The 25,554-nt window shown below is 47.1% G+C and overlaps 2 protein-coding genes across 7 annotated transcripts; one reads left to right on the forward strand and one right to left on the reverse strand.

Annotated features, from left to right (window-relative positions):
- Positions 1-1,181: 1,181 nt before the first annotated feature.
- Positions 1,182-13,957, reverse strand: LOC144174662 (uncharacterized). Of its 3 annotated transcripts, none has more exons than XM_077703450.1 (3): positions 13,562-13,957; positions 11,074-11,271; positions 1,182-1,403 (listed from the first exon to the last, which is right to left on the reverse strand). In XM_077703450.1, the coding sequence occupies exons 1-2, from the start codon at positions 13,583-13,585 to the stop codon at positions 11,110-11,112; spliced, it is 186 nt and encodes a 61-aa protein (XP_077559576.1). In that variant the 5' UTR covers positions 13,586-13,957; the 3' UTR covers positions 1,182-1,403; positions 11,074-11,109. The 3 variants fall into 3 exon arrangements, with proteins under 3 accessions (XP_077559576.1, XP_077559575.1, XP_077559573.1); XM_077703449.1 differs by lacking the exon at positions 11,074-11,271 and adding an exon at positions 11,320-11,648; XM_077703447.1 differs by having other exon boundaries at positions 11,074-11,648.
- A 62-nt stretch (positions 13,958-14,019) lies between these two features.
- LOC144174664 (uncharacterized) lies at positions 14,020-23,649 on the forward strand. 4 transcript variants are annotated; one of them, XR_013323505.1, is made up of 4 exons: positions 14,022-14,423; positions 16,334-16,662; positions 16,730-16,908; positions 23,441-23,649. XR_013323505.1 is itself a non-coding variant. In XM_077703452.1 (3 exons), the coding sequence occupies exons 1-3, from the start codon at positions 14,366-14,368 to the stop codon at positions 23,555-23,557; spliced, it is 504 nt and encodes a 167-aa protein (XP_077559578.1). In that variant the 5' UTR covers positions 14,020-14,365; the 3' UTR covers positions 23,558-23,649. The 4 variants fall into 4 exon arrangements, 3 of the variants coding, with proteins under 3 accessions (XP_077559578.1, XP_077559579.1, XP_077559577.1); XM_077703452.1 differs by lacking the exon at positions 16,730-16,908 and having other exon boundaries at positions 14,020-14,423; XM_077703453.1 differs by lacking the exon at positions 16,334-16,662 and having other exon boundaries at positions 14,025-14,423; positions 16,711-16,908.
- Positions 23,650-25,554: the final 1,905 nt, after the last annotated feature.

Genomic DNA, 25,554 nt, shown 5'->3' on the forward strand with positions numbered 1-25,554 from the left:
GTCATAAAATATGCCTTATATTTTATTTGCATACAGTTCCCAGTACGGCTACTAACAGCATCTGTACATATTCTGAGTACGCATTTGCTTGATATAGAAGGCATAATTTATAATTTGCCTTGTAAAGTCCCAAAGAAAATGGTACGCTGCAGAGTTTCCTTTAAAAATTCTTACAATCTCTTAGGATGGCCATAACCACCATCATGGGGGTATTCTCAATGACAGTAAGACGTTTCTGCAGGGAAGTGTTATTTCTGAAGAATGCAGCAGCATAGCGAAACTAGGAAAACACTTGTGCGACTTTAGACGATATGAAGCTCATAATATTTGTGCAAGTTTCCCTGAAAGATGGCCCTCAGTCAGCAGTGATGAGCTTCCAATTTTTCTCGACAACCTAAACTCTTCTGTGACGCTGCAGTAAAACTATAATTGTGTGACAATTCAGCTTCCACTCATTCAGGATATTTCAGACTAAAGCCCCTACTTTGAAACGAAGCAAATTGCACTTTTCTTCTGGTCAGGCATGAAGAGAACAGTATATATACTCACTCATTTCATATGCAAGTATGAACTGCACTGATCTTCCATTGTGTGCAAAAATGTGATTGCCGTCTTCAGATAAAAAAGCCAAGGTAGTTTTACACGCTGAAACTAGAAATGGCTACAGGGAATGCCATAGTGGATGCTGGGAAATTGTACTCTTCGATGAACTCTACTTCTGACCATGTGTTGACGATCTTTCCTAAAATAGGTTCGTATTTTTGCTGCCGAGGTTACTTTCACTTAATCCATTTGTCAATAATGCTATTCAGTGTTCAAAAGCAAAAATTCTGTTTGAAGTTTCGCATTTGTGGCACACCATTCTTCAGTTGGATACGTCCAAGGACACCGCAGGTTTTTTGCTAACCAATCAGTTGGTTTGTATTTTTTTTCCCACTCAGGCCAACAGGAAATTGTAAATTGAATAAAAGAATTCTATTTGTTCCCAGGACTTCGCTTAAACACATGTATCACCAGCCATTTATAGCATGGTGCAAACTGAAATGATTAACAGGAGTCAGCACGTTTAGAAGTGGTAGTGCACTGAAAATTGCACTTGATGGGAACGGGATGCGTCTTTTAGTCACAGTCATTTTCAGTGGTCGCAGGTTTGCATGAAAAGTAAACAGACACAGCTGTCAAAAGATGTGGACACACTTTATTATTGAGGTACACTTTATTATTGAGGGTACATGGGTATTGGGTTCAGACCTTGAAATTTATTTATACTCTAACAAAGAATAACTTTAGGCAGTGCCATCCTCTTGCAGTCTTGCAGGCAATAGTTCATTGTACCCTTGTTTGCACAACGCCAGCAATCGCAGCATAGGCGTCTCTGCACTCCTTCCCGTCATGCTGCAAACCTGTAATGTTGAAAGGAAACAAAATACAGGGTACCCACAAGTGTTCTGTAATGACAAGCTTATCATTCATTGACAAGGAAACAGCATGGGTTGCTAAGGCATTTTGCTACAAAAGGCACTGAAACAGGGCAGGTTTCATGCAGTACTATTGTGGACCCATAGAGCACCTTCTGTAAGAAGAGCTCAATAGTCGTGTATACGATGCACACCAACGGTGGGACCCATTTGTGTACTTCTTTCCAGACGTGCCAGGCAGACAGGCCGAGAGATAATCGAAGCGTGCAACATTTGAAAACTGGGAGGCGATTGTGTTACATCGCCAGTACTTTGTGACAGAGTTCGCCTTCTTAACCAGTACATGCCGCCAAACCCAAGTGCGGCATTGAACTTGATGTTCCTCCTTTATGAAACTCTGTTATCAGCTCGGCAGTGGTCCATAGCTGAAGGATCATGTGTGTCAAGTAAAAGGCTCTACCAGTGTTTGTCATGTGAGGGGGCGGGGGGAGAAGGGCAAGGAAGTACGTTCGAGTGGAATGTGTTCCATCTCTTTTCTTCTGTTGATGCCAAGGTTTATGTTTAGTGCACATTCCACAAAAAACTAGTTGTGAATCATCACTCGACTTGTCTGCTTCGTTCGTCCCAGTCTTTTTCGTGCTGTTGTTAAGATGACACATACCAACTCGCCCAGCTCACCCCTCTGGATATGTTACGGTTGGCTATGCTACAGCTAGTAAAATATGAGCAACCACACGTAAAGCCATACGATAAAAAAGCTTTCAAGGTGGGATTTACTGCAATAACTTCTTGTGCAAGAAGTTACTCCAGTAAGCACTCAGAATGATAAAAACCAACTTGATGTGGATAAGCCGAGTCCAATCGTAGTGCTGTTGCAAGGGCAAAAGTTTTTGGCAGCATGCACACGAAATTGCAGAACCAAGGAGTACATGTACATCTCAGAGCAGCTCACAGGCTTCCGGCAGCACCAGGCTGCGATGAACTCCATTGACAATGTAATGACAGAGCTAGAGCACACCCAGACTACCAGGGGCGATTCCACGAGAGAACGAACATGCGTGTGCACGACCATTTTTTGTTCATTCTTGTTTTTTTATTATATATGCGCGCAATATGGAAACCCCCGAAAATCAAGTTTGTTTTCTCCTGAGGTGCGTAGTTCGGGAGAAAAAAATGTTTGAATGTGCCCGGAGCGCAGCGGTGGTTCCGGCAACTGCAGATTTTTTCAAGTTTGCGTCTCTGTGTACGTCAAGGAGTACAAGGGGTGTGTATAAAATGTTTTGGGCGATAAACTAGACCAGAATGCTAATCAGTGTAACACAAAATCAGTGTCCAGCAGCGAACAAAAAATTTAGAAAAAAATCGTGAATTCGGCCCAGACGATAGTTTGTTACTGTTTTTGACGCCCCCTATCTACATTTCTTTTTTTCTGAAAAACCTGCAAGTCAGCCATTTTGTTGGCCATACGTGCCTGAACGCATCAGCAAAAGATGGTGTTTGTAGAAAATTTATAAGTACTAAAAAAATTGAATAACTTCGGCTCTTTTTCAGAAATTGCGCAAATTGAAAACTCAATATAAAAAAAAACCCATACTCGATTTTCTTCAAAATTGCGGAAACAAGACTCCTTTACTTGGACAACAAAACTGTGGAAAAACATGTTGCATCATTTTGTTCAGAACAAATTTATAAGGGGCCAAACTTGGGGCTCGCGCGACGCGTCTTGGCGCGCCGCGGTAAGTTCCGGCCGCTGTTGCCGGACGTTGCGCGGGTGTACACGGGCGGTAATTCACATTCCACTGCCACATGCCGGCATGGTCAATCTCTTTCCAATATTCCCAAACGAAAAAAACTATTCTGGAGATTCTTCTTCTTTTTTTTTTTTTGCCCGCCTCTGTTTCCCTAATGTGTTCTTTAACGAGCTAACTTTCTGGCCGATACCACCTCGACAGCGCTCCTTTGCGGCGCCAGTGTTTTGCGGGATGCAAAACAAAAAACAAAGGTTCCTCCGATGCGCAGGCAACCGAAACAAATGGCGCACGGGCAGTTACAAGGGAGGGAATGGATTGACGTTCGGTTTTATTCTTTGCGCCCGAAATGGGTCTTGCACTCACCCCAGCATGAAGTGTGCGTCTGCGTTTATTGTGCAAATGCCGACCTGTCTGCTTTGGCCCTGCAAAACGTTACAGGGGTTGACCGAAGAATGAACTTAAAGGAGCTTTGTCTTTGCACCTCACCATCGACGCAGTGTTTCTTGGGTGAGTGCCGGCAATGCCCAATGGCCGACAACCTTACCATGTCCGCTTTGGTCGTTTCGGACGAAAAAGACATCACGTACGCTGTATGGGAAATGGTTCTCTGATAAAAAAAAGTGTACCGCCAGCTGCATTCGTGAAGGAGCTAGGCAAATGGGTCACCAGGTGGATTTCCCATGACTATATTAGGCGGACCCAGGCCATTGCCATAAACGAAGCGAAAAGATGCGAACGGCGATCAAGCATTGCACTGCACTTCGACTTCGCTGAAAATTGGACAGTTATTCTGCCAAATGAAGTCCAGTCGTACCACTGGCACAAAACACAGGTTTCACTGTTTACGTGCGTTGTAACTACAAGAAAACCAGTTCAGAGCTTTGCAGTACATGCAACACGATACCGCACATGCATGCTATGCGCTTCACAAGGTGCACGAATGCCTGGAAGAAAGTGCCCCTGTGTACAGCCACGTTGTTTACGTTAGTGACGGTGCAGCCAGCCATTTCAAGAACAAATATCAGCTGTACGAACTTTCCAGAGCAAACTACATGTCTGTGAAGTGGCTGTTCTCTGCTACCGGACACGGAAAAAAACTCGTGTGATGGAGTTGGTGGTATTGTAAAACATCACGCTTCGTTACACAACCTGAGGGCAGGCAGCACCAACGTCATTCGGTCATCAGCTGAAATGATTGCCGAGTTGCCAAGCAAGCTAAAGAAGGTGACCCTGATTCACGCATCTAGCACAGGCATCGAAGAGTTTCGCATGGAAAAGCGCGAAGAATGGAAGCGTCTGCCACGCATCCGAGGCATCCAGTCCTGGCACGTGTGATCTGTCACGAAGGAACACCCAAACGAACAGCGTTTAACTGTCGCCAGAACCGCTGAAAGTGAGCCCACTGCCATTTGCCCGTTTTCAGTTTCCTGTGCTTGACTGTATGAGCGCTCGATGAAGCTGTGGTGCAGATATTATAAAGATTTTACTTGAGTTGTATTTCCACACGTATGCCTTTTGCTGTGTTCCTGTCTGTAAATAATTAATCACGGTAGTCTGGCAGCCAATTTACAAACTTGTGTCTTTTTACTTGAATAAATATTCTTGTGAAGAAAATCTGAAATACCTTCAGTAATTTACTTGTGCTGTGACCGAAGCGCCATAATAATAGAAAATATCGACCACTCCTACCACTTCTACCCGGTATAACCACTGGAAAAACTTTTCCTGTTGTTTAGAATCCTTCTTTCCTTTTCCTATAAGAAGAGTGGCGTTCGCAAAGGAGCGCTTTCGAGCTGGTATCGGCCAGAAAGTTAGCTCGTTAAAGAACACATTATGGAAACAGAGGCGGGCAAAAAACAAAAAAAAAAAAAAAAAAAAAAAGAAGAATCTCCAGAATAGTTTTTTTCGTTTGGGAATATTGGGAAGAGATTGATCGTGCCAGCATGTGGCAGTGAAATGTGAATTACCGCCCATGTACACCCGCGCAACTTACCGCGGCGCGCCAAGACGCGTCGCGCGAGCCCCAAGTTTGGCCCCTTATAACTTTGTTATGAACAAAATGATGCAGCATGTTTTTCCACAGTTTTGTTGTCCAAGTAAAGGAGTCTTGTTTCCGCAATTTTGAAGAAAATCGAGTATGGGGTTTTTTTTATATTGAGTTTTCAATTTGCGCAATTTCTGAAAAAGAGCCAAAGTTATTCAATTTTTTTTAGTACTTATAAATTTTCTACAAACACCATCTTTTGCTGATGCGTTCAGGCACGTATGGCCAACAAAATGGCTGACTTGCAGGTTTTTCAGAAAAGAAGACATGTAGATAGGGGGCGTCAAAAACAGTAACAATTTATCGTCTGGGCCGAATTCACAATTTTTTTTCTAAATTTTTTGTCCGCTGCTGGACGCTGATTTTGCGTTACACTGATTAGCATTCTGGTCTAGCTTCTGGCCCAAAACATTTTATACACACCCCTTGTACTCCTTGACGTACACAGAGACGCAAACTTGAAAAAATCTGCAGTTGCCAGAACCACCGCTGCGCTCCGGGCACATTCAAACATTTTTTTCTCCCAAACTATGCACCTCAGGAGAAAACAAACTTGATTTTCGGGGGTTTCCATATTGCGCGCATATATAATCAAAAAACAAGAATGAACAAAAAATGGTCATGCACACGCATGTTCGTTCTCTCGTGGAATCGCCCTCAGGCAGGTGGCAGCCCTCGTGCTACTTGATGCAGTGGCGTAGCCAGAGGAGGGGAGGGGGGGGGGCTGACCGGGCTTCAGCCCCCCCCCCCCCCTCCGAAATTTTTCCGGCCATCGCCATGCTGCCTGTATGCCTGGTACGTCGCCTGTGAACAAAGCGGCATATTTTTGAAAGTGCCACTAATGGCACTTTCCACGAAATGCTATGAAAATGCCACGAAAGTGCATGTCTACCCTTCGCATGGAAGGGAGCCGAGTCCGGCCGTGACAAAACGAAGCGCCTGAGGGGTGCGAACCGCTGAGGGATGATTTCGGAGGGGTGCAGCCCCAAAAGCTACGGTGCCTTCGGGTAAGCTCAGCGCACGGGACGCCAAAGGCATGCGTTGTATCCCTTTGTGCGAGACATGCGGCAAGACCGAGAATAATTGGCCGGCTGAGTTGTTCTCAGCAGAGGAGATTGACTCGTCCGGGGAAGCATGGAGTGGTCTGCACCACGGTCCGCACTAACTCGCGGCGGAAAAAAAGAGGGACCGCCGGCCATTGATGGTTGAAGACTGGTACAATGCAGGCCCGAACGGGAACAGACGATCTTTGTATGTTAAGCAGAACAATGTGCAAGCGGCAGTGGCTGATCACGGCCGCTCCCTCTCCTAGAAAGGGGGAGATCAAGTGGCCATGGGCACACATTCAAGACTCGTGCAAGGTAACTGAAGAATGCGATGGGCTACGTAATGGGTGAAACGTGCAGTTTAGCTGAATGAATGCCGTGCGCGGGCAGAGGGCCTTTGCGATTGAGACACACCGCAAGGTACGCCCCTCTTCCTCGCGTCAGCCCTTCATTCTTCCTTTTTCACGTTTCTGTCGAGGCCCGGAGGGTTTTGTTGGAGTGGGCTCAGATTGCGCGCACTGAGTGTTGTCCCCTTCAGACGGCGATGTTGCGACAGTCAATTTCACCCCCGCGATTAGGCAGATTTGTTCGGCGGTATTCTCCCCTAACCTAGGAAACTGCAAAACAGCGGGTCGACAAAAAGGGCGTGCTGCGGTTCCCCGAGCCAGTTCCAGACTTTATCCTAAATGTGAAGGCACGACGGTCACCAGCCCTGCCACAGGCAGACGGCGTCGCGACAGTAACAACGATCAGATGGCCATATTCGGCTGCCCAGAGCAGTGTATATTCAGGGGCCGGAGTCACAACGGCGATATCGAATAGTAAGTCATTTTCTTCCAGTCACTAATCCTTACATGATCACTGATGTCCTTTGACGATGGAGGTTGCATTGTACGTTAAGTTGTGCGGTGCAGATCAATTATGCATTCTTTGATATTTAAATATTCACTTCGTAATATTTACACGATGCCACAGTACCTTGTGTCTCCGAGCTAAAAAATGTCCATCTTGTTTTATTCCGAATGCAGTATTTGCGTTTGAATTGGTAATTGAAAGCACCCACGGTGGAGCGGATAGGTGACTTTTAATGAGGGAAAATGTAAATTCAACTCCTGTAAAGGCCCAAATATTTTATTATGCACGAAGTTGGAGAGGATTACTCAGAGTGTATCGGGACAGCGTAGCATCAGTACATGAAGAATGAAATATATATTTGTTCTGGCTGCAATCCACTGCTACACCCAATTTTAAAACCATGTAGCAGTGTGCGCAGCGCAAGTGAAGGACTTTCGTACTGGTGGCAAAGAAGAGCTCTAGAGAGAGAGAGAAACAACTTTCGCTGAGCCCATTTCAGTTGACGCTCGCAGGCGTCAGACGGGGTGGAACCCTATTCACGAGTCCCATATGAGTCCAATAGCTCCTTGCCCCTGGATGCGAGCTCTTGCTGCGTCGACAGGTCGGGGCTGGACATCAAGATCTCCCATCGCTGGGTAGGGGGGGTGCCTTTCTGGTAGAATTTTCCTTTAACGCTTCCTGGCCTTCTTTGAAGTTCTGTGGGCGCAGGACTATCGTTCTTTCAAGGCTCAATCGGTCGTGCATGACAACAGAATTTCCTAATTAAATAAACAGCCACTTACAACAGGCCCTCTCAAGAGCACCAGCACACCTCCGCCAGCCCCCTCCCCTCACGCCCCCCCCCCCCCCCCCCCTCGACACGCGCACACACACACACACACACACATACGGGTGCGCGCCAATGTGATTCTTCCCTGATACACAACTGATACATTCTAAAATGTTGCATGAAGCACATTTTGAGCAATCGTCAGCATTTCTTAAGTAACCGAAATAACCAAAGAATTATCACGGTAAACAACTTTGCAATTTTTAGCCAATCTATTCTGTCGTAGCCTGATTGATTGATTGATTGTAGGGTTTAACGCGCCGACGCAACGCAGGCGATGAGGCGCGCCGTAGTGGAGGGCTCCGGATTAATTTTGACCACCTGGGGATCTTTATCGTGCGCCGAAATCTCGTACACACGGGCGTTTTTGTTCTGTCGTAGCCTGAAACCATGCTTTAGTTTGAACATCACGGTCGCTGTCAACCAAGGAAATAGTTTAACTGCGTCATTACTGTCCGCTTCATGCTAAAGCATGGTAGTCTTTGGTCTTTCTGTATGCGGGGCCATGCCAATACGCATGTTTTCTTGGTGCACTCCGGGAAACAAATCTATCCTGTCGTAGCCTGAAACCATGCTTTAGTTTGAACATCACGGTCGCTGTCAACCAAGGAAATAGTTTAACTGCGTCATTACTGTCCGCTTCATGCTAAAGCATGGTAGTCTTTGGTCTTTCTGTATGCGGGGCCATGCCAATACGCATGTTTTCTTGGTGCACTCCGGGAAACAAAATGCTGACTTGTTTCGGGCATCGCACCATGCCCGAAGGTCATGCTGGCTCTGCACAGCTGCCCAATCCTCCGTTTTCTGGTGGACAAAGAAGATTTCAAACATAATTTCCATTTCCCGCGTCTGCAACGAAAACTACAAAACTTCTGTGCGCCCTATACATTCCAGAACCGCCCATGCTCATGAAGTGCAAATACTTTTTTTATCGTTTAGCTTTAAAACCGGCAGTGTGTACTCTGCTGAAAAATGGCAGCGCACGCGTCAGCTAAAAAAGTATGTCCTTTCATTAAAGTTTGAAACCAAAATGGTAGGACCGCATTATAACTCTTTCATCAGATCTCACGACAAAATTCAAAACGTAGCAATATTTTGCTCAGCTTGCACAGAACATGCCTGCCCGCAAGAGTATGGTCAGACATCGCCGTATTTGCGTTATTTTTTCTTGCTAAATATAAAGTTAGATACAGCATTGAATGGCAAACTTTGCAGTGACTTGCTCTACCTCATCTGGGAGTGGTAACTAAAGGGGGTGGCTGCTCCAGAAAAGGTATAGCTTGATAGTACACGCCTTCAGGCAGATTATAGGGCATTTATGCACGAAGCATTGAAAACGTGACCGCTAGGAATGCAACTACTTGAGAACACCAAGCTCATTACAGCAGACTCTAATTTGGGTTGTGCAGAAATGTCAACCAGATTCATTATGTTACAAAAGCACAAGCTTCTCCGCCCCGATGAGACTCAAAACAGAAGCGCAAATTTAAACTGGCATGACTTAACAAATGCCGATGGCTGAATTATTCCGCTTTGCGTGTGGACTAATCTTGCCAGGTTCATGTAATTTTCGCCCTTAACAGCGCTGTTCTTGCGCGTGATAAGATCAATGAAGGCCCCTCAAAAATCACGCAATCATGTTCCTTGGCGATGACTTAGGTCGTTGGGCACCAATCATCCAACAAGATCCTGTGCTGTCATAGTGAAATCGCCGCTGGAAAGTGGGCGGGGATTCGCCATTGCTTCAAATGTTTAATTTAATATATCGATAATTCCTTCGAAGTTTGCTGTAAGACTGATATCATTGTTATCGAGACAAGGCAGTATTTTTAATGAACCAAACATGTATTTTATCTTCATAGCCTTTAACCCTTTGGGGGTTTTTGCCGTACGTGTACTGCGGTGGTTTTCCGTCCCGCAAGGTCTTTGCCGTACGGGTACGATTTCGAGCATCCGTTTGAAATTTCGCGCCATATTAACGATGCATGCTCCCTGGGAGGTGCTGCCACCTCCTGGGACTTACAAGAAGTGTTTGAAATTTGATTGTGCTACCTTCTTGCGGTGAAAAACAGAACTCTCTGGCTTCAGCGCGTTACGGCGTCTGTACGTGTTAACGCGTTTCGTGGTTTCAGTTTTGCCACGTGATCGCATCAGAGGCGCGCGAAACTTGATCGACGCTCGCTATCAGGGGCGGCGGAAGTTGATTTCGATCTATATTGGCGCTGCTCTTATCTTGTTTATTACCCACGCTCACTAGGTATTCTTGCCCTCCTTGCTTGGAACTGAAGTAACCTAATCGGAGACTCCATTGTGGGGGCGGCGGAAGTTGATTTCTATCTATATTGGCGCTGCTATTAGCTTGTTTATCACCGGCGTTTTCTCGCTCTCCTCGTTTACTGGGTTGCCTTCGAGTTCTTCAGATGCACGGCAAAGCAGCGATATGGCCCAACGAACTGCCTGCTCTGATGACACCGACCGCGATGACTCTTCTGACTCTGAGTTTACTCCTTTCACCGAATCTGAATCGGAAGACAGCCTTTTTTCGGAAGAAGACAGCTCATTTTCGGACATGCGCTGTATGTGTGCAGACTTCGATAAGGCACTGTGCATAGACCCGTGTTTCAAGGAATACCACACTCTGAAATACTATTGAACATTTTTCAGTTCTAAGTGATGCTGACCCCAAAATACTGTTCCTGATAATTTTTTACCATTTAATCATGACTTTAGGCATTTTGTACATTCCAAATCCGCAATAAACTAATTTGACCACCAGGGAAAGTTCTTTTCAAAAAAATTCGACCCTCAAAGGGTTAAGGGCGCTTGCAAACTTCCGCGCTTTTTTTTTCTATCAGGGGGGGGGGGAATAAAGGGTGCCTTCAACAACCTCCAGCACCCTGTCATCTCCCTGGCCATAAAGGAGGCCGGCATTGCGGACAAGCTGCGGGGCTCCGTCGAGGCGTTCGTGACGGGCCTCATGGCACAAAGGCAGGTAGGCAACGCCCTGTCGGTGCCTCAACCAGTGGATGTGGGCACCCTGTAGGGCACAGTCGTCAGCCCCTTACTCTTCAACATGGTCACAGTGGCACTATCAGACGGCCTGCCCAGTAGAAGGGCGCACAGGGTGTACCTGTCTGTGTACGTCGCCGCGGCGGCCCTGTAGGCACTAGGCCCCATGGCGGGCTGCCGAGGCGTCGTTCTGCAGCTGCAGGCACCCCCGGATGCAGTGCGGGCCAAGCTCGCCAATGTCAGCCTGCAGCTGTCGGGCACCGAGATGGAGGCGATGCTTGTTCACTGGGACACCCAGGCCTGCTGCAGGGTCACATGCCTGCAAATCGACAGCGAGCAGCTCGGGTGGAAGACCAGGGTGCGCTACCTGGTGCTCATGCTGGACCACCGAGATGGCTTCTGCCAGGCCGCCAAGTAGCTCCGTGCCAGGACCGGATGGCCACCTCGGCTGTGAGTAAGGTGGCCGCCCAAGACTGTGGCTGCTCCCAACAGACAGCCTTTGGCTGTAGGGCTGCTGATGTGTGCGCTGCCGCTGGTCACCTTGCCGAAACCAAATTGGTGGCAGTTGGAGGGTGACTGCCGCAAAGGCGCCTGTGCCTGCTTTGGAGCTCACAGTGCCACAAGACGCTGGCCAAGGCGGGGGTGTGGACAATCGGGATGACGGTAGAGCAGCAGCCCCTGGGCCACATCGACTGGCTGCAGCGTGCCAAAGGGGGAGGCCTCCTCTGCAGTAGCTGCGCATCCACCTGCACTCGTTCAGTGCTCCACCACCACCTCAATTAAGGACTGATGCCACAACCAACGTGCTCCATCGCAAGGAATGAAGGAAACTGGCCACGAGGTACTTTCCATTGGTTGCCACATTTGATGAGCTCATGGCAAAAATGTCTGCATACCGCGCTGCAAACCACGTGCAGCTTTGGAAGAGAGACACTAGAACTATCACAGGAGTGAAAAAGCGTGATGTAAAGATTGACAGCAAGATGCCCAAGACCCTGAAGTATTACCAGATACGTTAGTGCTGCATCCACGGGGGCATGAGGTTCGTGAGCAGCAATAATGGCGGCGTGCACACAAATTATTGCAAGTCCCTCCTTGAAAACGTTTTTGTTACATTTACCCGCGGTTGCTCATTTCTTGCTAGCCATAACATAGCTAATCTCCAGGCTCAAGCCTTACTAGTTTCACTATGCACTTTGTTGTTCGGCTTGCCTGAGAGAGAGAGATCAAACTTTATTTAAAGCTGCCCATGTCCGGGCTGCCTGAGCACATTATCACAAAATGCGATGTATGCCTGGCTCCATTGAAACATATAGTTTTATCGCTTGTGCATAAAGCAGCGCAGATCTATCTGTCTTGCTGGTGGAAAAAACATCTATGTAGACAGCAAACGGGAGCCGACTGAAATTTTAAAAAGGAATTTTCACGGATGCCGGAAGAGTGGGTTCAAAAGAAATTTACTGGCAGGTTGTCATGCGGACCCCAGTCGGCTAACGAGAAACAACTGCCGCGAAAAATTTATACAAGGGATTGTCACGGATGCAATGAGAATAGCCACAGCCATATCAGATTTTGTGCTATGCCAGGTAATTAGGCAAGGCTTGCGAGTTGCTCTTGGCTTATTTTGTAGGAGCCTCGCACTTACCACCTGGCGGATGTACTGTCAGGCAGGCTCTGTGAGTAAAACAACAACAAAAAACATTCCGGCGAAGCCACAAGTAATCGTCTACTGCAACAGGGTTTTCCGAAGGCGCACAAAAATAGAAGCGTGTCATACATTCGCCGTAAGCCCCCGCCGATTAGGTTCAGCTTTTGGATACAGCTTATTTTATTAGGCATCAAACACAGAGTATTTCATGGGAAATACAGGACAATTACATGAACTACATATGTTTCTTTCCAGTCGCAAGTGGTTCACACTTGCGACTGGAGCGGTAGAAGCGACGAGATTTCTGCCGCTTTCCTTGTTCGTTTGGTCTCGACCAATTTTTGTCGCCGCGGACAGCAATCGCGTCGCTTCTATCGCTCCAGTCGCAAGTGCGAACGGGCCTTCACACTTGCGCTGCGTAGCCACACCACATCGCAATCTAAACCCATTTTTCGTGATTCACGCCGCCGTTAAAGCATGCACTGCCCATGTCAACACAACATTTCAATCTGCTATCAGGAATTTCACGATAGGCAAGCGCTTAAGCTTATTATTTGTGGAATGTTCGAAGCGGTCTCGAAATGTTATTAGAAAGTACGCCTTGCTGCTAAGGTTGAGGCTCTGAACAGGGTGGACAAAGGGGGTGATCGTCATTTCCACAGGGACGGTCGTCATTTCAGTGCACAGGCGCAACAATAATACCTGCACACGCCACGCAGGAAAAATATGGAATACAATGCGATCGCTCCACGAACAAATCTGTCGTCAAAACTTGTTTTATCTCCCTTTTTTTTCCCCTGAACACACTGAGTTCATGGAATGACGCACGTGGAGCGTGCACCTTTTGCAAAAGAAAAACAACCGGACCCAAAAATTTCACGTAAAAGGAATGTTTAAAGTAAACAAGAAGGCCAAAATAAAAATAACCGAGCACTAATAACAGAGTACATGGATGCCTCACCTTTTTTACTGCGGGCAGTGGCATCTGCAGTGTGCTGAAACTCAACACACCACACCATGATGAATAACCAGATTCTTCTTGCGTGAAAGCGACGATTGCATCGGTCGAATTTTAAGGTATATGCATGTCTTTAACACATTTTCCCTTCAGTAGCTAACTTCTGCAATCTCAACACAAAGAAGCCCGCTTGAAAAGCAAGAGCTTTCCGCCATTTTGGCCAAGCGCGGGGACTAGGCAGACTAGGGAGGCATTCTAGCGCTTTACCAAAGACTAGGGAAAAATTTCTGGGGAAAAACAACAACTAAACAAACAAATCTAGCGCCAAAAAAATAATGACGTCATGCATATTTTAATGACGTCACACACATTGACCAATCAGCGTTTCCAGCCATTTCTCCCCCTATACGGATGTCTTCCGGGTAGTACAAAGCTGCGCGGGTCCCATAGGATACATCCGTATAGGGGGAGAAATGGCTGGAAACGCTGATTGGTCAATGTGTGTGACGTCATTAAAATATGCATGACGTCATTATTTTTTTGGCGCTAGATTTGTTTGTTTAGTTGTTGTTTCTCCCCAGAAATTTTTCCCTAGTCTTTGGTAAAGCGCTAGAATGCCTCCCTAGTCTGCCTAGTCCCCGCGCTTGGCCAAAATGGCGGAAAGCTCTTGCCTTTCAAGCGGGCTTCTTTGTGTTGAGATTGCAGAAGTTAGCTACTGAAGGGAAAATGTGTTAAAGACATACATATACCTTATAATTCGACCGATGCAATCGTCGCTTTCACGCAAGAACAATCTGGTTATTCATCATGGTGTGGTGTGTTGAGTTTCAGCACACTGCAGATGCCACTGCCCGCAGTAAAAAAGGTGAGGCATCCATGTGCTCTGTTATTAGTGCTCGGTTATTTTTATTTTGGCCTTTTTGTTTACTTTAAACATTCCTTTTACGTGAACTTTTTGGGTCCGGTTGTTTTTCTTTTGCAGAAGGTGCACGCTCCACGTGCGTCATTCCATGAACTCAGTGTGTTCAGGGAAAAAAAAAGGGAGATAAAACAAGTTTTGACGACAGATTTGTTCGTGGAGCGATCGCATTGTATTCCATATTTTTCCTGCGTGGCGTGTGCAGGTATTGTTGCGCCTGTGCACTGAAATGACGACCGTCCCTGTGGAAATGACGATCACCCCCCTTTGTCCACCCTGTTCAGAGCCTCAACCTTAGCAGCAAGGCGTACTTTCTAATAACATTTCGAGACCGCTTCCAACATTCCACAAATAATAAGCTTAAGCGCTTGCCTATCGTGAAATTCCTGATAGCAGATTGAAATGTTGTGTTGACATGGGCAGTGCATGCTTTAACGGTGGCGTGAATCACGAAAAATGGGTTTAGATTGCGATGTGGTGTGGCTACGCAGCGCAAGTGTGAAGGCTCGTTCGCACTTGCGACTGGAGCGATAGAAGCGACGCGATTGCTGTCCGCGGCGACAAAAATTGGTCGAGACCAAACGAACAAGGAAAGCGGCAGAAATCTCGTCGCTTCTACCGCTCCAGTCGCAAGTGTGAACCACTTGCGACTGGAAAGAAACATATGTAGGTCATGTAATTGTCCTGTATTTCCCATGAAATACTCTGTGTTTGATGCCTAATAAAATAAGCTGTATCCAAAAGCTGAACCTAATCGGCGGGGGCTTACAGCGAATGTATGACACGCTTCTATTTTTGTGCGCCTTCGGAAAACCCTGTTGCAGTAGACGATTACTTGTGGCTTCGCCGGAATGTTTTTTGTTGTTGTTTTACTCACAGAGCCTGCCTGACACATCCGCCAGGTGGTAAGTGCGAGGCTCCTACAAAATAAGGCAAGAGCAACTCGCAAGCCTTGCCTAATTACCTGGCATAGCACAAAACCTGATATGGCTGTGGCTATTCTCATTGCATCCGTGATAATCCCTTGTATAAATTTTTCGCGGCAGTTGTTTCTCGTTAGCCGACTGGGGTCCGCATGACAACCTGCCAGTAAATTTCTTTTGAACCCACTCTTACGGCATCCATGAAAATTCCTTTTTAAAATTTCAGTCGGCTCCCATTTGCTGTCTACAGAGATGTTTTTTCCACCAGCAAGACAGATAGATCTGTGCTGCTTTATGCACAAGCGATAAAACTATATGTTTCAATGGAGCCAGGCATACATCGCATTTTGTGATAATGTGCTCAGGCAGCCCGGACATGGGCCGCTTTAAATAAAGTTTGATCTCTCTCTCTCAGGCAAGCCGAACAACAAAGTGCATAGTGAAACTAGTAAGGCTTGAGCCTGGAGATTAGCTATGTTATGGCTAGCAAGAAATGAGCAACCACGGGTAAATGTAACAAAAACGTTTTCAAGGAGGGACTTGCAATAATTTATGTGCACGCCGCCATTATTGCTGCTCACGAACTTCATGCCCCCATGGATGCAGCACTAACGTATCTGGTAATACTTCAGGGTCTTGGGCATCTTGCTGTCAATCTTTACATCACGCTTTTTCACTCCTGTGATAGTTCTAGTGTCTCTCTTCCAAAGCTGCATGTGGTTTGCAGCGCGGTATGCAGACATTTTTGCCATGAGCTCATCAAATGTGGCAACCAATGGAAAGTACCTCGTGGCCAGTTTCCTTCATTCCTTGCGATGGAGCACGTTGGTTGTGGCATCAGTCCTTAATTGAGGTGGTGTGGTGGAGCACTGAACGAGTGCAGGTGGATGCGCATCTACTGCCGAGGAGGCCTCCCCCTTTGGCGCGCTGCAGCCAGTCGATGTGGCCCAGGGCCTGCTGCTCTACCGCCATCCCGATTGTCCACACCCCCGCCTTGGCCAGCGTCTTGTGGCACTGTGAGCTCCAAAGCAGGCACAGGCGCCTTTGCGGCAGTCACCCTCCAACTGCCACCAATTTGGTTTCGGCAAGGTGACCAGCGGCAGCGCACACATCAGCAGCCCTACAGCCAAAGGCTGTCTGTTGGGAGCAGCCACAGTCTTGGGCGGCCACCTTACTCACAGCCGAGGTGGCCATCCGGTCCTGGCACGGAGCTGCTTGGCGGCCTGGCAGAAGCCATCTCGGTGGTCCAGCATGAGCACCAGGTAGCGCACCCTGGTCTTCCACCCGAGCTGCTCGCTGTCGATTTGCAGGCATGTGACCCTGCAGCAGGCCTGGGTGTCCCAGTGAACAAGCATCGCCTCCATCTCGGTGCCCGACAGCTGCAGGCTGACATTGGCGAGCTTGGCCCGCACTGCATCCGGGGGTGCCTGCAGCTGCAGAACGACGCCTCGGCAGCCCGCCATGGGGCCTAGTGCCTACAGGGCCGCGGCGGCGGCGTACACAGACAGGTACACCCTGTGCGCCCTTCTACTGGGCAGGCCGTCTGATAGTGCCACTGTGACCATGTTGAAGAGTAAGGGGCTGACGACTGTGCCCTACAGGGCGCCCACATCCACTGGTTGAGGCACCGACAGGGCGTTGCCTACCTGCCTTTGTGCCATGAGGCCCGTCACGAACGCCTCGACGGAGCCCCGCAGCTTGTCCGCAATGCCGGCCTCCTTTATGGCCAGGGAGATGACAGGGTGCTGGAGGTTGTTGAAGGCACCCTTTATTCCCCCCCCCCCCCTGATAGAAAAAAAAAGCGCGGAAGTTTGCAAGCGCCCTTAACCCTTTGAGGGTCGAATTTTTTTGAAAAGAACTTTCCCTGGTGGTCAAATTAGTTTATTGCGGATTTGGAATGTACAAAATGTCTAAAGTCATGATTAAATGGTAAAAAATGATCAGGAACAGTATTTTGGGGTCAGCATCACTTAGAACTGAAAAATGTTCAATAGTATTTCAGAGTGTGGTATTCCTTGAAACATGGGTCTATGCACAGTGCCTTATCGAAGTCTGCACACATACAGCGCATGTCTGAAACTGAGCTGTCTTCTTCCGAAAAAAGGCTGTCTTCCGATTCAGATTCGGTGAAAGGAGTAAACTCAGAGTCAGAAGAGTCATCGCGGTCGGTGTCATCAGAGCGGGCAGTTCATTGGGCCATATCGCTGCTTTGCCGTGCATCTGAAGAACTCGAAGGCAACCCAGTAAACGAGGAGAGCGAGAAAACGCCGGTGATAAACAAGCTAATAGCAGCGCCAATATAGATAGAAATCAACTTCCGCCGCCCCCACAATGGAGTCTCCGATTAGGTTACTTCAGTTCCAAGCAAGGAGGGCAAGAATACCTAGTGAGCGTGGGTAATAAACAAGATAAGAGCAGCGCCAATATAGATCGAAATCAACTTCCGCCGCCCCTGATAGCGAGCGTCGATCAAGTTTCGCGCGCCTCCGATGCGATCACGTGGCGAAACTGAAACCACGAGACGCGTTAACACGTACAGACGCCGTAACGCGCCAAAGCCAGAGAGTTCTGTTTTTCACCGCAAGAAGGTAGCACAATCAAATTTCAAACACTTCTTGTAAGTCCCAGGAGGTGGCAGCACCTCCCAGGGAGCATGCATCGTTAATATGGCGCGAAATTTCAAACGGATGCTCGAAATCGTACCCGTACGGCAAAGACCTTGCGGGACGGAAAACCACCGCAGTACACGTACGGCAAAAACCCTCAAAGGGTTAAAGGCTATGAAGATAAAATACATGTTTGGTCCATTAAAAAGACTGCCTTGTCTCGATAACAATGATATCAGTCTTACAGCAAACTTCGAAGGAATTATCGATATATTAAATTAAACATTTGAAGCAATGGCGAATCCCCGCCCACTTTCCGGCGGCGATTTCACTATGACAGCACAGGATCTTGTTGGATGATTGGTGCCCAACGACCTAAGTCATCGCCAAGGAACATGATTGCGTGATTTTTGAGGGGCCTTCATTGGTCTTATCATTTGATCTTATCACGTGCAAGAACAGCGCTGTTAAAGGGGCCCTAAATAGGCTTCCGAATGTTGCCATTTCGATCGCGCAATCGCTAGAGTACCCCTTCACGACAACGTGTACCAAATATTACACCTCTGCGTAAAGCAGGGGCCGCACAAACACGAAAAAAAGATTTCACTTCCTCCCCTGGCTCACCAACCATACCTTGCCGCCACACTTGCGCGCTCTGACGCAGTTCTTTCCGGCTCTGACGCGCCTCTATGACGCACGAGACACTGCCCAGTGCGGCGCCGCGAACGCGAACCACAGCGACAGCGCTCACCGTGCAACCGGAATCTGGTGGGCGGAGCATGCGCGTCGAGTGCTAAAAAAAAAAGCGCGCGCAGGGCTTGGCGCAGCCAATGACTGCACGTACATCAAGGAGGGTGATGGATTGCCCTGTTTCTCTCGGTGGTCTTGCGCCGGGTCGATGACGTCGCGGCTTCCACAATGCTTCGGAGGAGCTACTAGAGGAGGAGAGCCCCAGGCCTTATGGGTGGCCCCTTTTAATGAGCGATAACTCGGCTAATACTTAACGCATTTAAACAATTTTTGAGGGATGACGTTCCTTGGATAGTACTCCAGTGACTGCGCACGCAAAATCGTAACATTTGGCAGCCTATTTAGGGCCCCTTTAAGGGCGAAAATTACATGAACCTGGCAATATTAGTCCACACGCAAAGCGGAATAATTCAGCCATCGGCATTTGTTAAGTCATGCCAGTTTAAATTTGCGCTTCTGTTTTGAGTCTCACAGGGCGGAGAAGCTTGTGCTTTTGTAACATAATGAATCTGGTTGACATTTCTGCACAACCCAAATTAGAGTCTGCTGTAATGAGCTTGGTGTTCTCAAGTAGTTGCATTCCTAGCGGCCACGTTTTCAATGCTTCGTGCATAAATGCCCTATAATCTGCCTGAAGGCGTGTACTATCAAGCTATACTTTTTCTGGAGCAGCCACCCCCTTTAGTTACCACTCCCAGATGAGGTAGAGCAAGTCACTGCAAAGTTCGCCATTCAATGCTGTATCGAACTTTATATTTAGCAAGAAAAAATAACGCAAATACGGCGATGTCTGACCATACTCTTGCGGGCAGGCATGTTCTGTGCAAGCTGAGCAAAATATTGCTACGTTTTGAATTTTGTCGTGAGATCTGATGAAAGAGTTATAATGCGGTCCTACCATTTTGGTTTCAAACTTTAATGAAAGGACATACTTTTTTAGCTGACGCGTGCGCTGCCATTTTTCAGCCGAGTACACACTGCCGGTTTTAAAGCTAAACGATAAAAAAAGTATTTGCAATTCATGAGCATGGGCGGTTCTGGAATGTATAGGGCGCACAGAAGTTTTGTAGTTTTCGTTGCAGACGCGGGAAATGGAAATTATGTTTGAAATCTTCTTTGTCCACCAGAAAACGGAGGATTGGGCAGCTGTGCAGAGCCAGCATGACCTTCGGGCATGGTGCGATGCCCGAAACAAGTCAGCATTTTGTTTCCCGGAGTGCACCAAGAAAACATGGGTATTGGCATGGCCCCGCATACAGAAAGACCAAAGACTACCATGCTTTAGCATGAAGCGGACAGTAATGACGCAGTTAAACTATTTCCTTGGTTGACAGCGACCGTGATGTTCAAACTAAAGCATGGTTTCAGGCTACGACAGAATAGATTGGCTAAAAATTGCAAAGTTGTTTACCGTGATAATTCCTTGGTTATTTCGGTTACTTAAGAAATGCTGACGATTGCTCAAAATGTGCTTCATGCAACATTTTAGAATGTATCAGTTGTGGATCCGGGAAGAATCACATTGGCGCGCACCCGTATGTGTGTGTGTGTGTGTGTGCGCGCGTCGAGGGGGGGGGGGAGGAGGCTGGCGGAGGTGTGCTGGTGCTCTTGAGAGGGCCTGTTGTATGTGGCCGTTTATTTAATTAGGAAATTCTGTTGTCATGCACGACCGATTGAGCCTTGAAAGAACGATAGTCCTGCGCCCACAGAACTTCAAAGAAGGCCAGGAAGCGTTAAAGGAAAATTCTACCAGAAAGGCACCCCCCCTACCCAGCGATGGGAGATCTTGATGTCCAGCCCTGACCTGTCGACGCAGCAAGAGCTCGCGTCCAGGGGCCAGGAGCTATTGGACTCATATGGGACTCGTGAATAGGGTTCCACCCCGTCTGACGCCTGCGAGCGTCACCTGAAATGGGCTCAGCAAAAGTTGTTTCTCTCTCTCTCTAGAGCTCTTCTTTGCCACCAGTACGAAAGTCCTTCACTTGCGCTGCGCACACTGCTGTGGTTTTAAAATTGGGTGTAGCAGTGGATTGCAGCCAGAACAAATATATATTTCATTCTTCATGTACTGATGCTACGCTGTCCCGATACACTCTGAGTAATCCCCTCCAACTTCGTGCATAATAAAATATTTGGGCCTTTACAGGAGTTGAATTTACATTTTCCCTCATTAAAAGTCACCTATCCGCTCCACCGTGGGTGCTTTCAATTACCAATTCAAACGCAAATACTGCGTTCGGAATAAAACAAGATAGACATTTTTTAGCTCGGAGACACAAGGTACTGTGGCATCGTGTAAATATTACGAAGTGAATATTTAAATATCAAAGAATGCATAATTGATCTGCACCGCACAACTTAACGTACAATGCAACCTCCATCGTCAAAAGACATCAGTGATCATGTAAGGATTAGTGACTGGAAGAAAATGACTTACTATTCGATATCGCCGTTGTGACTCCGGCCCCTGAATATACACTGCTCTGAGCAGCCGAATATGGCCATCTGATCGTTGTTACTGTCGCGACGCCGTCTGCCTGTGGCAGGGCTGGTGACCGTCGTGCCTTCACATTTAGGATAAAGTCTGGAACTGGCTCGGGGAGCCGCAGCACGCCCTTTTTGTCGACCCGCTGTTTTGCAGTTTCCTAGGTTAGGGGAGAATACCGCCGAACAAATCTGCCTAATCGCGGGGGTGAAATTGACTGTCGCAACATCGCCGTCGGAAGGGGACAACACTCAGTGTGCGCAATCTGAGCCCACTCCAACAAAACCCTCCGGGCCTCGACAGAAACGCGAAAAAGGAAGAATGAAGGGCTGACGCGAGGAAGAGGGGCGTACCTTGCGGTGTGTCTCAATCACAAAGGCCCTCTGCCCGCGCACGGCATTCATTCAGCTGGTGAAATGGGTGAAACTGCACGTTTCACCCATTACGTAGCCCATCGCATTCTTCAGTTACCTTGCACGAGTCTTGAATGTGTGCCCATGGCCACTTGATCTCCCCCTTTCTAGGAGAGGGAGCGGCCGTGTTCAGCCACTGCCGCTTGCACATTGTTCTGCTTAACATACAAAGATCGTCTGTTCCCGTTCGGGCCTGCATTGTACCAGTCTTCAACCATCAATGGCCGGCGGTCCCTTTTTTTTTCCGCCACGAGTTAGTGCGGACCGTGGTGCAGACCACTCCATGCTTCCCCGGACGAGTCAATCTCCTCTGCTGAGAACAACTCAGCCAGCCAATTATTCTCGGTCTTGCCGCATGTCTCGCACAAAGGGATACAACGCATGCCTTTGGCGTCCCGTGCGCTGAGCTTACCTGAAGGCACCGTCGCTTTTGCGGCTGCACCCCTCCAAAATCATCCCTCAGCGGTTCGCACCCCTCAGGCGCTTCGTTTTGTCACGGCCGGACTCGGCTCCCTTCCATGCGAAGGGTAGACATGCACTTTCGTGGCATTTTCATAGCATTTCGTGGAAAGTGCCATTAGTGGCACTTTCAAAAATATGCCGCTTTGTTCACAGGCGACGTACCAGGCATACAGGCAGCATGGCGATGGCCGGAAAAATTTCGGGAGGGGGGGGGGGGGCTGAAGCCCGGTCAGCCCCCCCTCCCCCCTGGCTACGGCACTGCATCAAGTAGCACGAGGGCTGCCACCTGCCTGGTAGTCTGGGTGTGCTCTAGCTCTGTCATTACGTTGGCAATGGAGTTCATCGCAGCCTGGTGCTGCCGGAAGCCTGTGAGCTGCTCTGAGATGTACATGTACTCCATTTCGTGTGCATGCTGCCAAAAACTTTTGCCCTTGCAACAGCACTACGATTGGACTCGGCTTATCCACATCAAGTTGGTTTTTATCATTCTGAGTGCTTACCGGAGTAACTTCTTGCACGAGAAGTTATTGCAGTAAATCCCACCTTGAAAGCTTTTTTATTGTATGGCTTTACGTGTGGTTGCTCATATTTTACTAGCTGTAGCATAGCCAACCGTAACATATCCAGAGGGGTGAGCTGGGCGAGTTGGTATGTGTCATCTTAACAACAGCACAAAAAAGACTGGGACGAACGAAGCAGACAAGTCGAGTGATGATTCACAACTAGTTTTTTGTGGAATGTGCACTAAACATAAACCTTGGCATCAACAGAAGAAAAGAGATGGAACACATTCCACTCGAACGTACTTCCTTGCCCTTCTCCCCCCGCCCCCTCACATGACAAACACTGGTAGAGCCTTTTACTTGACACACATGATCCTTCAGCTATGGACCACTGCCGAGCTGATAACAGAGTTTCATAAAGGAGGAACATCAAGTTCAATGCAGCACTTGTGTTTGGCGGCATGTACTGGTTAAGAAGGCGAACTCTGTCACAAAGTACTGGCGATGTAACACAATCGCCTCCCAGTTTTCAAATGTTGCACGCTTCGATTATCTCTCGGCCTGTCTGCCTGGCACGTCTGGAAAGAAGTACACAAATGGGTCCCACCGTTGGTGTGCATCGTATACACGACTATTGAGCTCTTCTTACAGAAGGTGCTCTATGGGTCCACAATAGTACTGCATGAAACCTGCCCTGTTTCAGTGCCTTTTGTAGCAAAATGCCTTAGCAACCCATGCTGTTTCCTTGTCAATGAATGATAAGCTTGTCATTACAGAACACTTGTGGGTACCCTGTATTTTGTTTCCTTTCAACATTACAGGTTTGCAGCATGACGGGAAGGAGTGCAGAGACGCCTATGCTGCAATTGCTGGCGTTGTGCAAACAAGGGTACAATGAACTATTGCCTGCAAGACTGCAAGAGGATGGCACTGCCTAAAGTTATTCTTTGTTAGAGTATAAATAAATTTCAAGGTCTGAACCCAATACCCATGTACCCTCAATAATAAAGTGTGTCCACATCTTTTGACAGCTGTGTCTGTTTACTTTTCATGCAAACCTGCAACCACTGAATATGTAGCCATGCATGCAAGCAAAAAAGAAACTACACTGAAAATGACTGTGACTAAAAGACGCATCCCGTTCCCATCAAGTGCAATTTTCAGTGCACTACCACTTCTAAAAGTGCTGACTCCTGTTAATCATTTCAGTTTGCACCATGCTATAAATGGCTGGTGATGCATGTGTTTAAGCGAAGTCCTGGGAACAAATAGAATTTTTTTATTCAATTTACAATTTCCTGTTGGCCTGAGTGGAAAAAAAAATACAAACCAACTGATTGGTTAGCAAAAAACCTGCGGTGTCCTTGGATGTATCCAACTGAAGAATGGTGTGCCACAAATGCGAAACTTCAAACAGAATTTTTTGCTTTTGAACACTGAATAGCATCATTGACAAATGGATTAAGTGAAAGTAACCTCGGCAGCAAAAATACGAACCTATTTTAGGAAAGATCGTCAACACATGGTCAGAAGTAGAGTTCATCGAAGAGTACAATTTCCCAGCATCCACTATGGCATTCCCTGTAGCCATTTCTAGTTTCAGCGTGTAAAACTACCTTGGCTTTTTTATCCGAAGATGGCAATCACATTTTTGCACACAATGGAAGATCAGTGCAGTTCATACTTGCATATGAAATGAGTGAGTATATATACTGTTCTCTTCATGCCTGACCAGAAGAAAAGTGCAATTTGCTTCACTTCAAAGTAGGGGCTTTAGTCTGAAATATCCTGAATGAGTGGAAGCTGAATTGTCACACAATTATAGTTTTACTGCAGCGTCACAGAAGAGTTTAGGTTGTCGAGAAAAATTGGAAGCTCATCACTGCTGACTGAGGGCCATCTTTCAGGGAAACTTGCACAAATATTATGAGCTTCGTATCGTCTAAAGTCACACTAGTGTTTTCCTAGTTTCGCTATGCTGCTGCATTCTTCAGAAATAACACTTCCCTGCAGAAACGTCTTACTGTCATTGAGAATACCCCCATGATGGTGGTTATGGCCATCCTAAGAGATTGTAAGAATTTTTAAAGGAAACTCTGCAGCGTACCATTTTCTTTGGGACTTTACAAGGCAAATTATAAATTATGCCTTCTATATCAAGCAAATGCGTACTCAGAATATGTACAGATGCTGTGAGTAGCCGTACTGGGAACTGTATGCAAATAAAATATAAGGCATATTTTATGACTGCAGTTTCATAGCACATTCACCATGACTGGCTTCATAGGTCATGATCTCAATGTATATTTTACATCTGTGCAAAAGGAACGTAGTGCACTGAACACACTTAAAATCAATTCTAACTCAGTTAAAGTAACTCACTTAAAATCAACTCTACAGTTTACTTATATGTTCAAGGCAGTAAACCCCTGAGTTTATGTTCGGTTGATTGATCAGTTGATGGACTAACTGAAAGAAACTGAAAGTAACTCAGCAAAAAAGTGCGAACCTATTTCAGCAAAAGCATAATGCATCATGGTCAACAGTACAGTTGTCATCCAATACTGCGATATCTGTAGCACTTTACTGTGGCATGCCTCATAGCCTGTACCTGGCTTCATCGCATAAAACTCCCTTAGTTTGATCGCAAGACTGCGGTCACATTTTCATACGCGTTACCTGATAGTGCATGTCATCATACGTGAACATGTATTCATGTATTACGTACCTCAAATAAATGGTGTCTAAATAAGTAAACCTCTAAATAAAAGCAAAATATTGCAATAACTGTAGCATTGTTTAAATGTAATCTGGTAGCTTTCGTGGCACAGAGCACCTGTATCAGTTCCCTGTGAAGAGGGAAGCAATTTATGTTATTACATGTCTTATTTTTGGTAACACAGGGGGTTTGGTGCCTCAGTTTGCCTCCCCCCTC

The sequence above is a fragment of the Haemaphysalis longicornis genome, unplaced genomic scaffold (genome assembly GCF_048455015.1).
Source record: "Haemaphysalis longicornis isolate Haplotype H1 unplaced genomic scaffold, Haemaphysalis longicornis Haplotype H1 scaffold_3, whole genome shotgun sequence".
NCBI lineage: Eukaryota > Metazoa > Arthropoda > Arachnida > Ixodida > Ixodidae > Haemaphysalis > Haemaphysalis longicornis.

What these genes read in the sequence shown, in the direction of transcription:
- LOC144174664 (XM_077703451.1), top strand. Translation starts at nt 14,366, where the DNA reads ATGGTGTGGTGTGTTGAGTTTCAGCACACTGCAGATGCCACTGCCCGC. An exon ending in CACTGCCCGCAGTAAAAAAG is followed by an intron (nt 14,424 to 16,333) that starts GTGAGGCATCCA and finishes GGCGCGCTGCAG; the next exon opens with CCAGTCGATGTGGCCCAGGG.
- LOC144174662 (XM_077703447.1), bottom strand. Translation starts at nt 13,619, where the DNA reads ATGGTGTGGTGTGTTGAGTTTCAGCACACTGCAGATGCCACTGCCCGC. An exon ending in CACTGCCCGCAGTAAAAAAG is followed by an intron (nt 11,649 to 13,561) that starts GTGAGGCATCCA and finishes GGCACGCTGCAG; the next exon opens with CCAGTCGATGTGGCCCAGGG.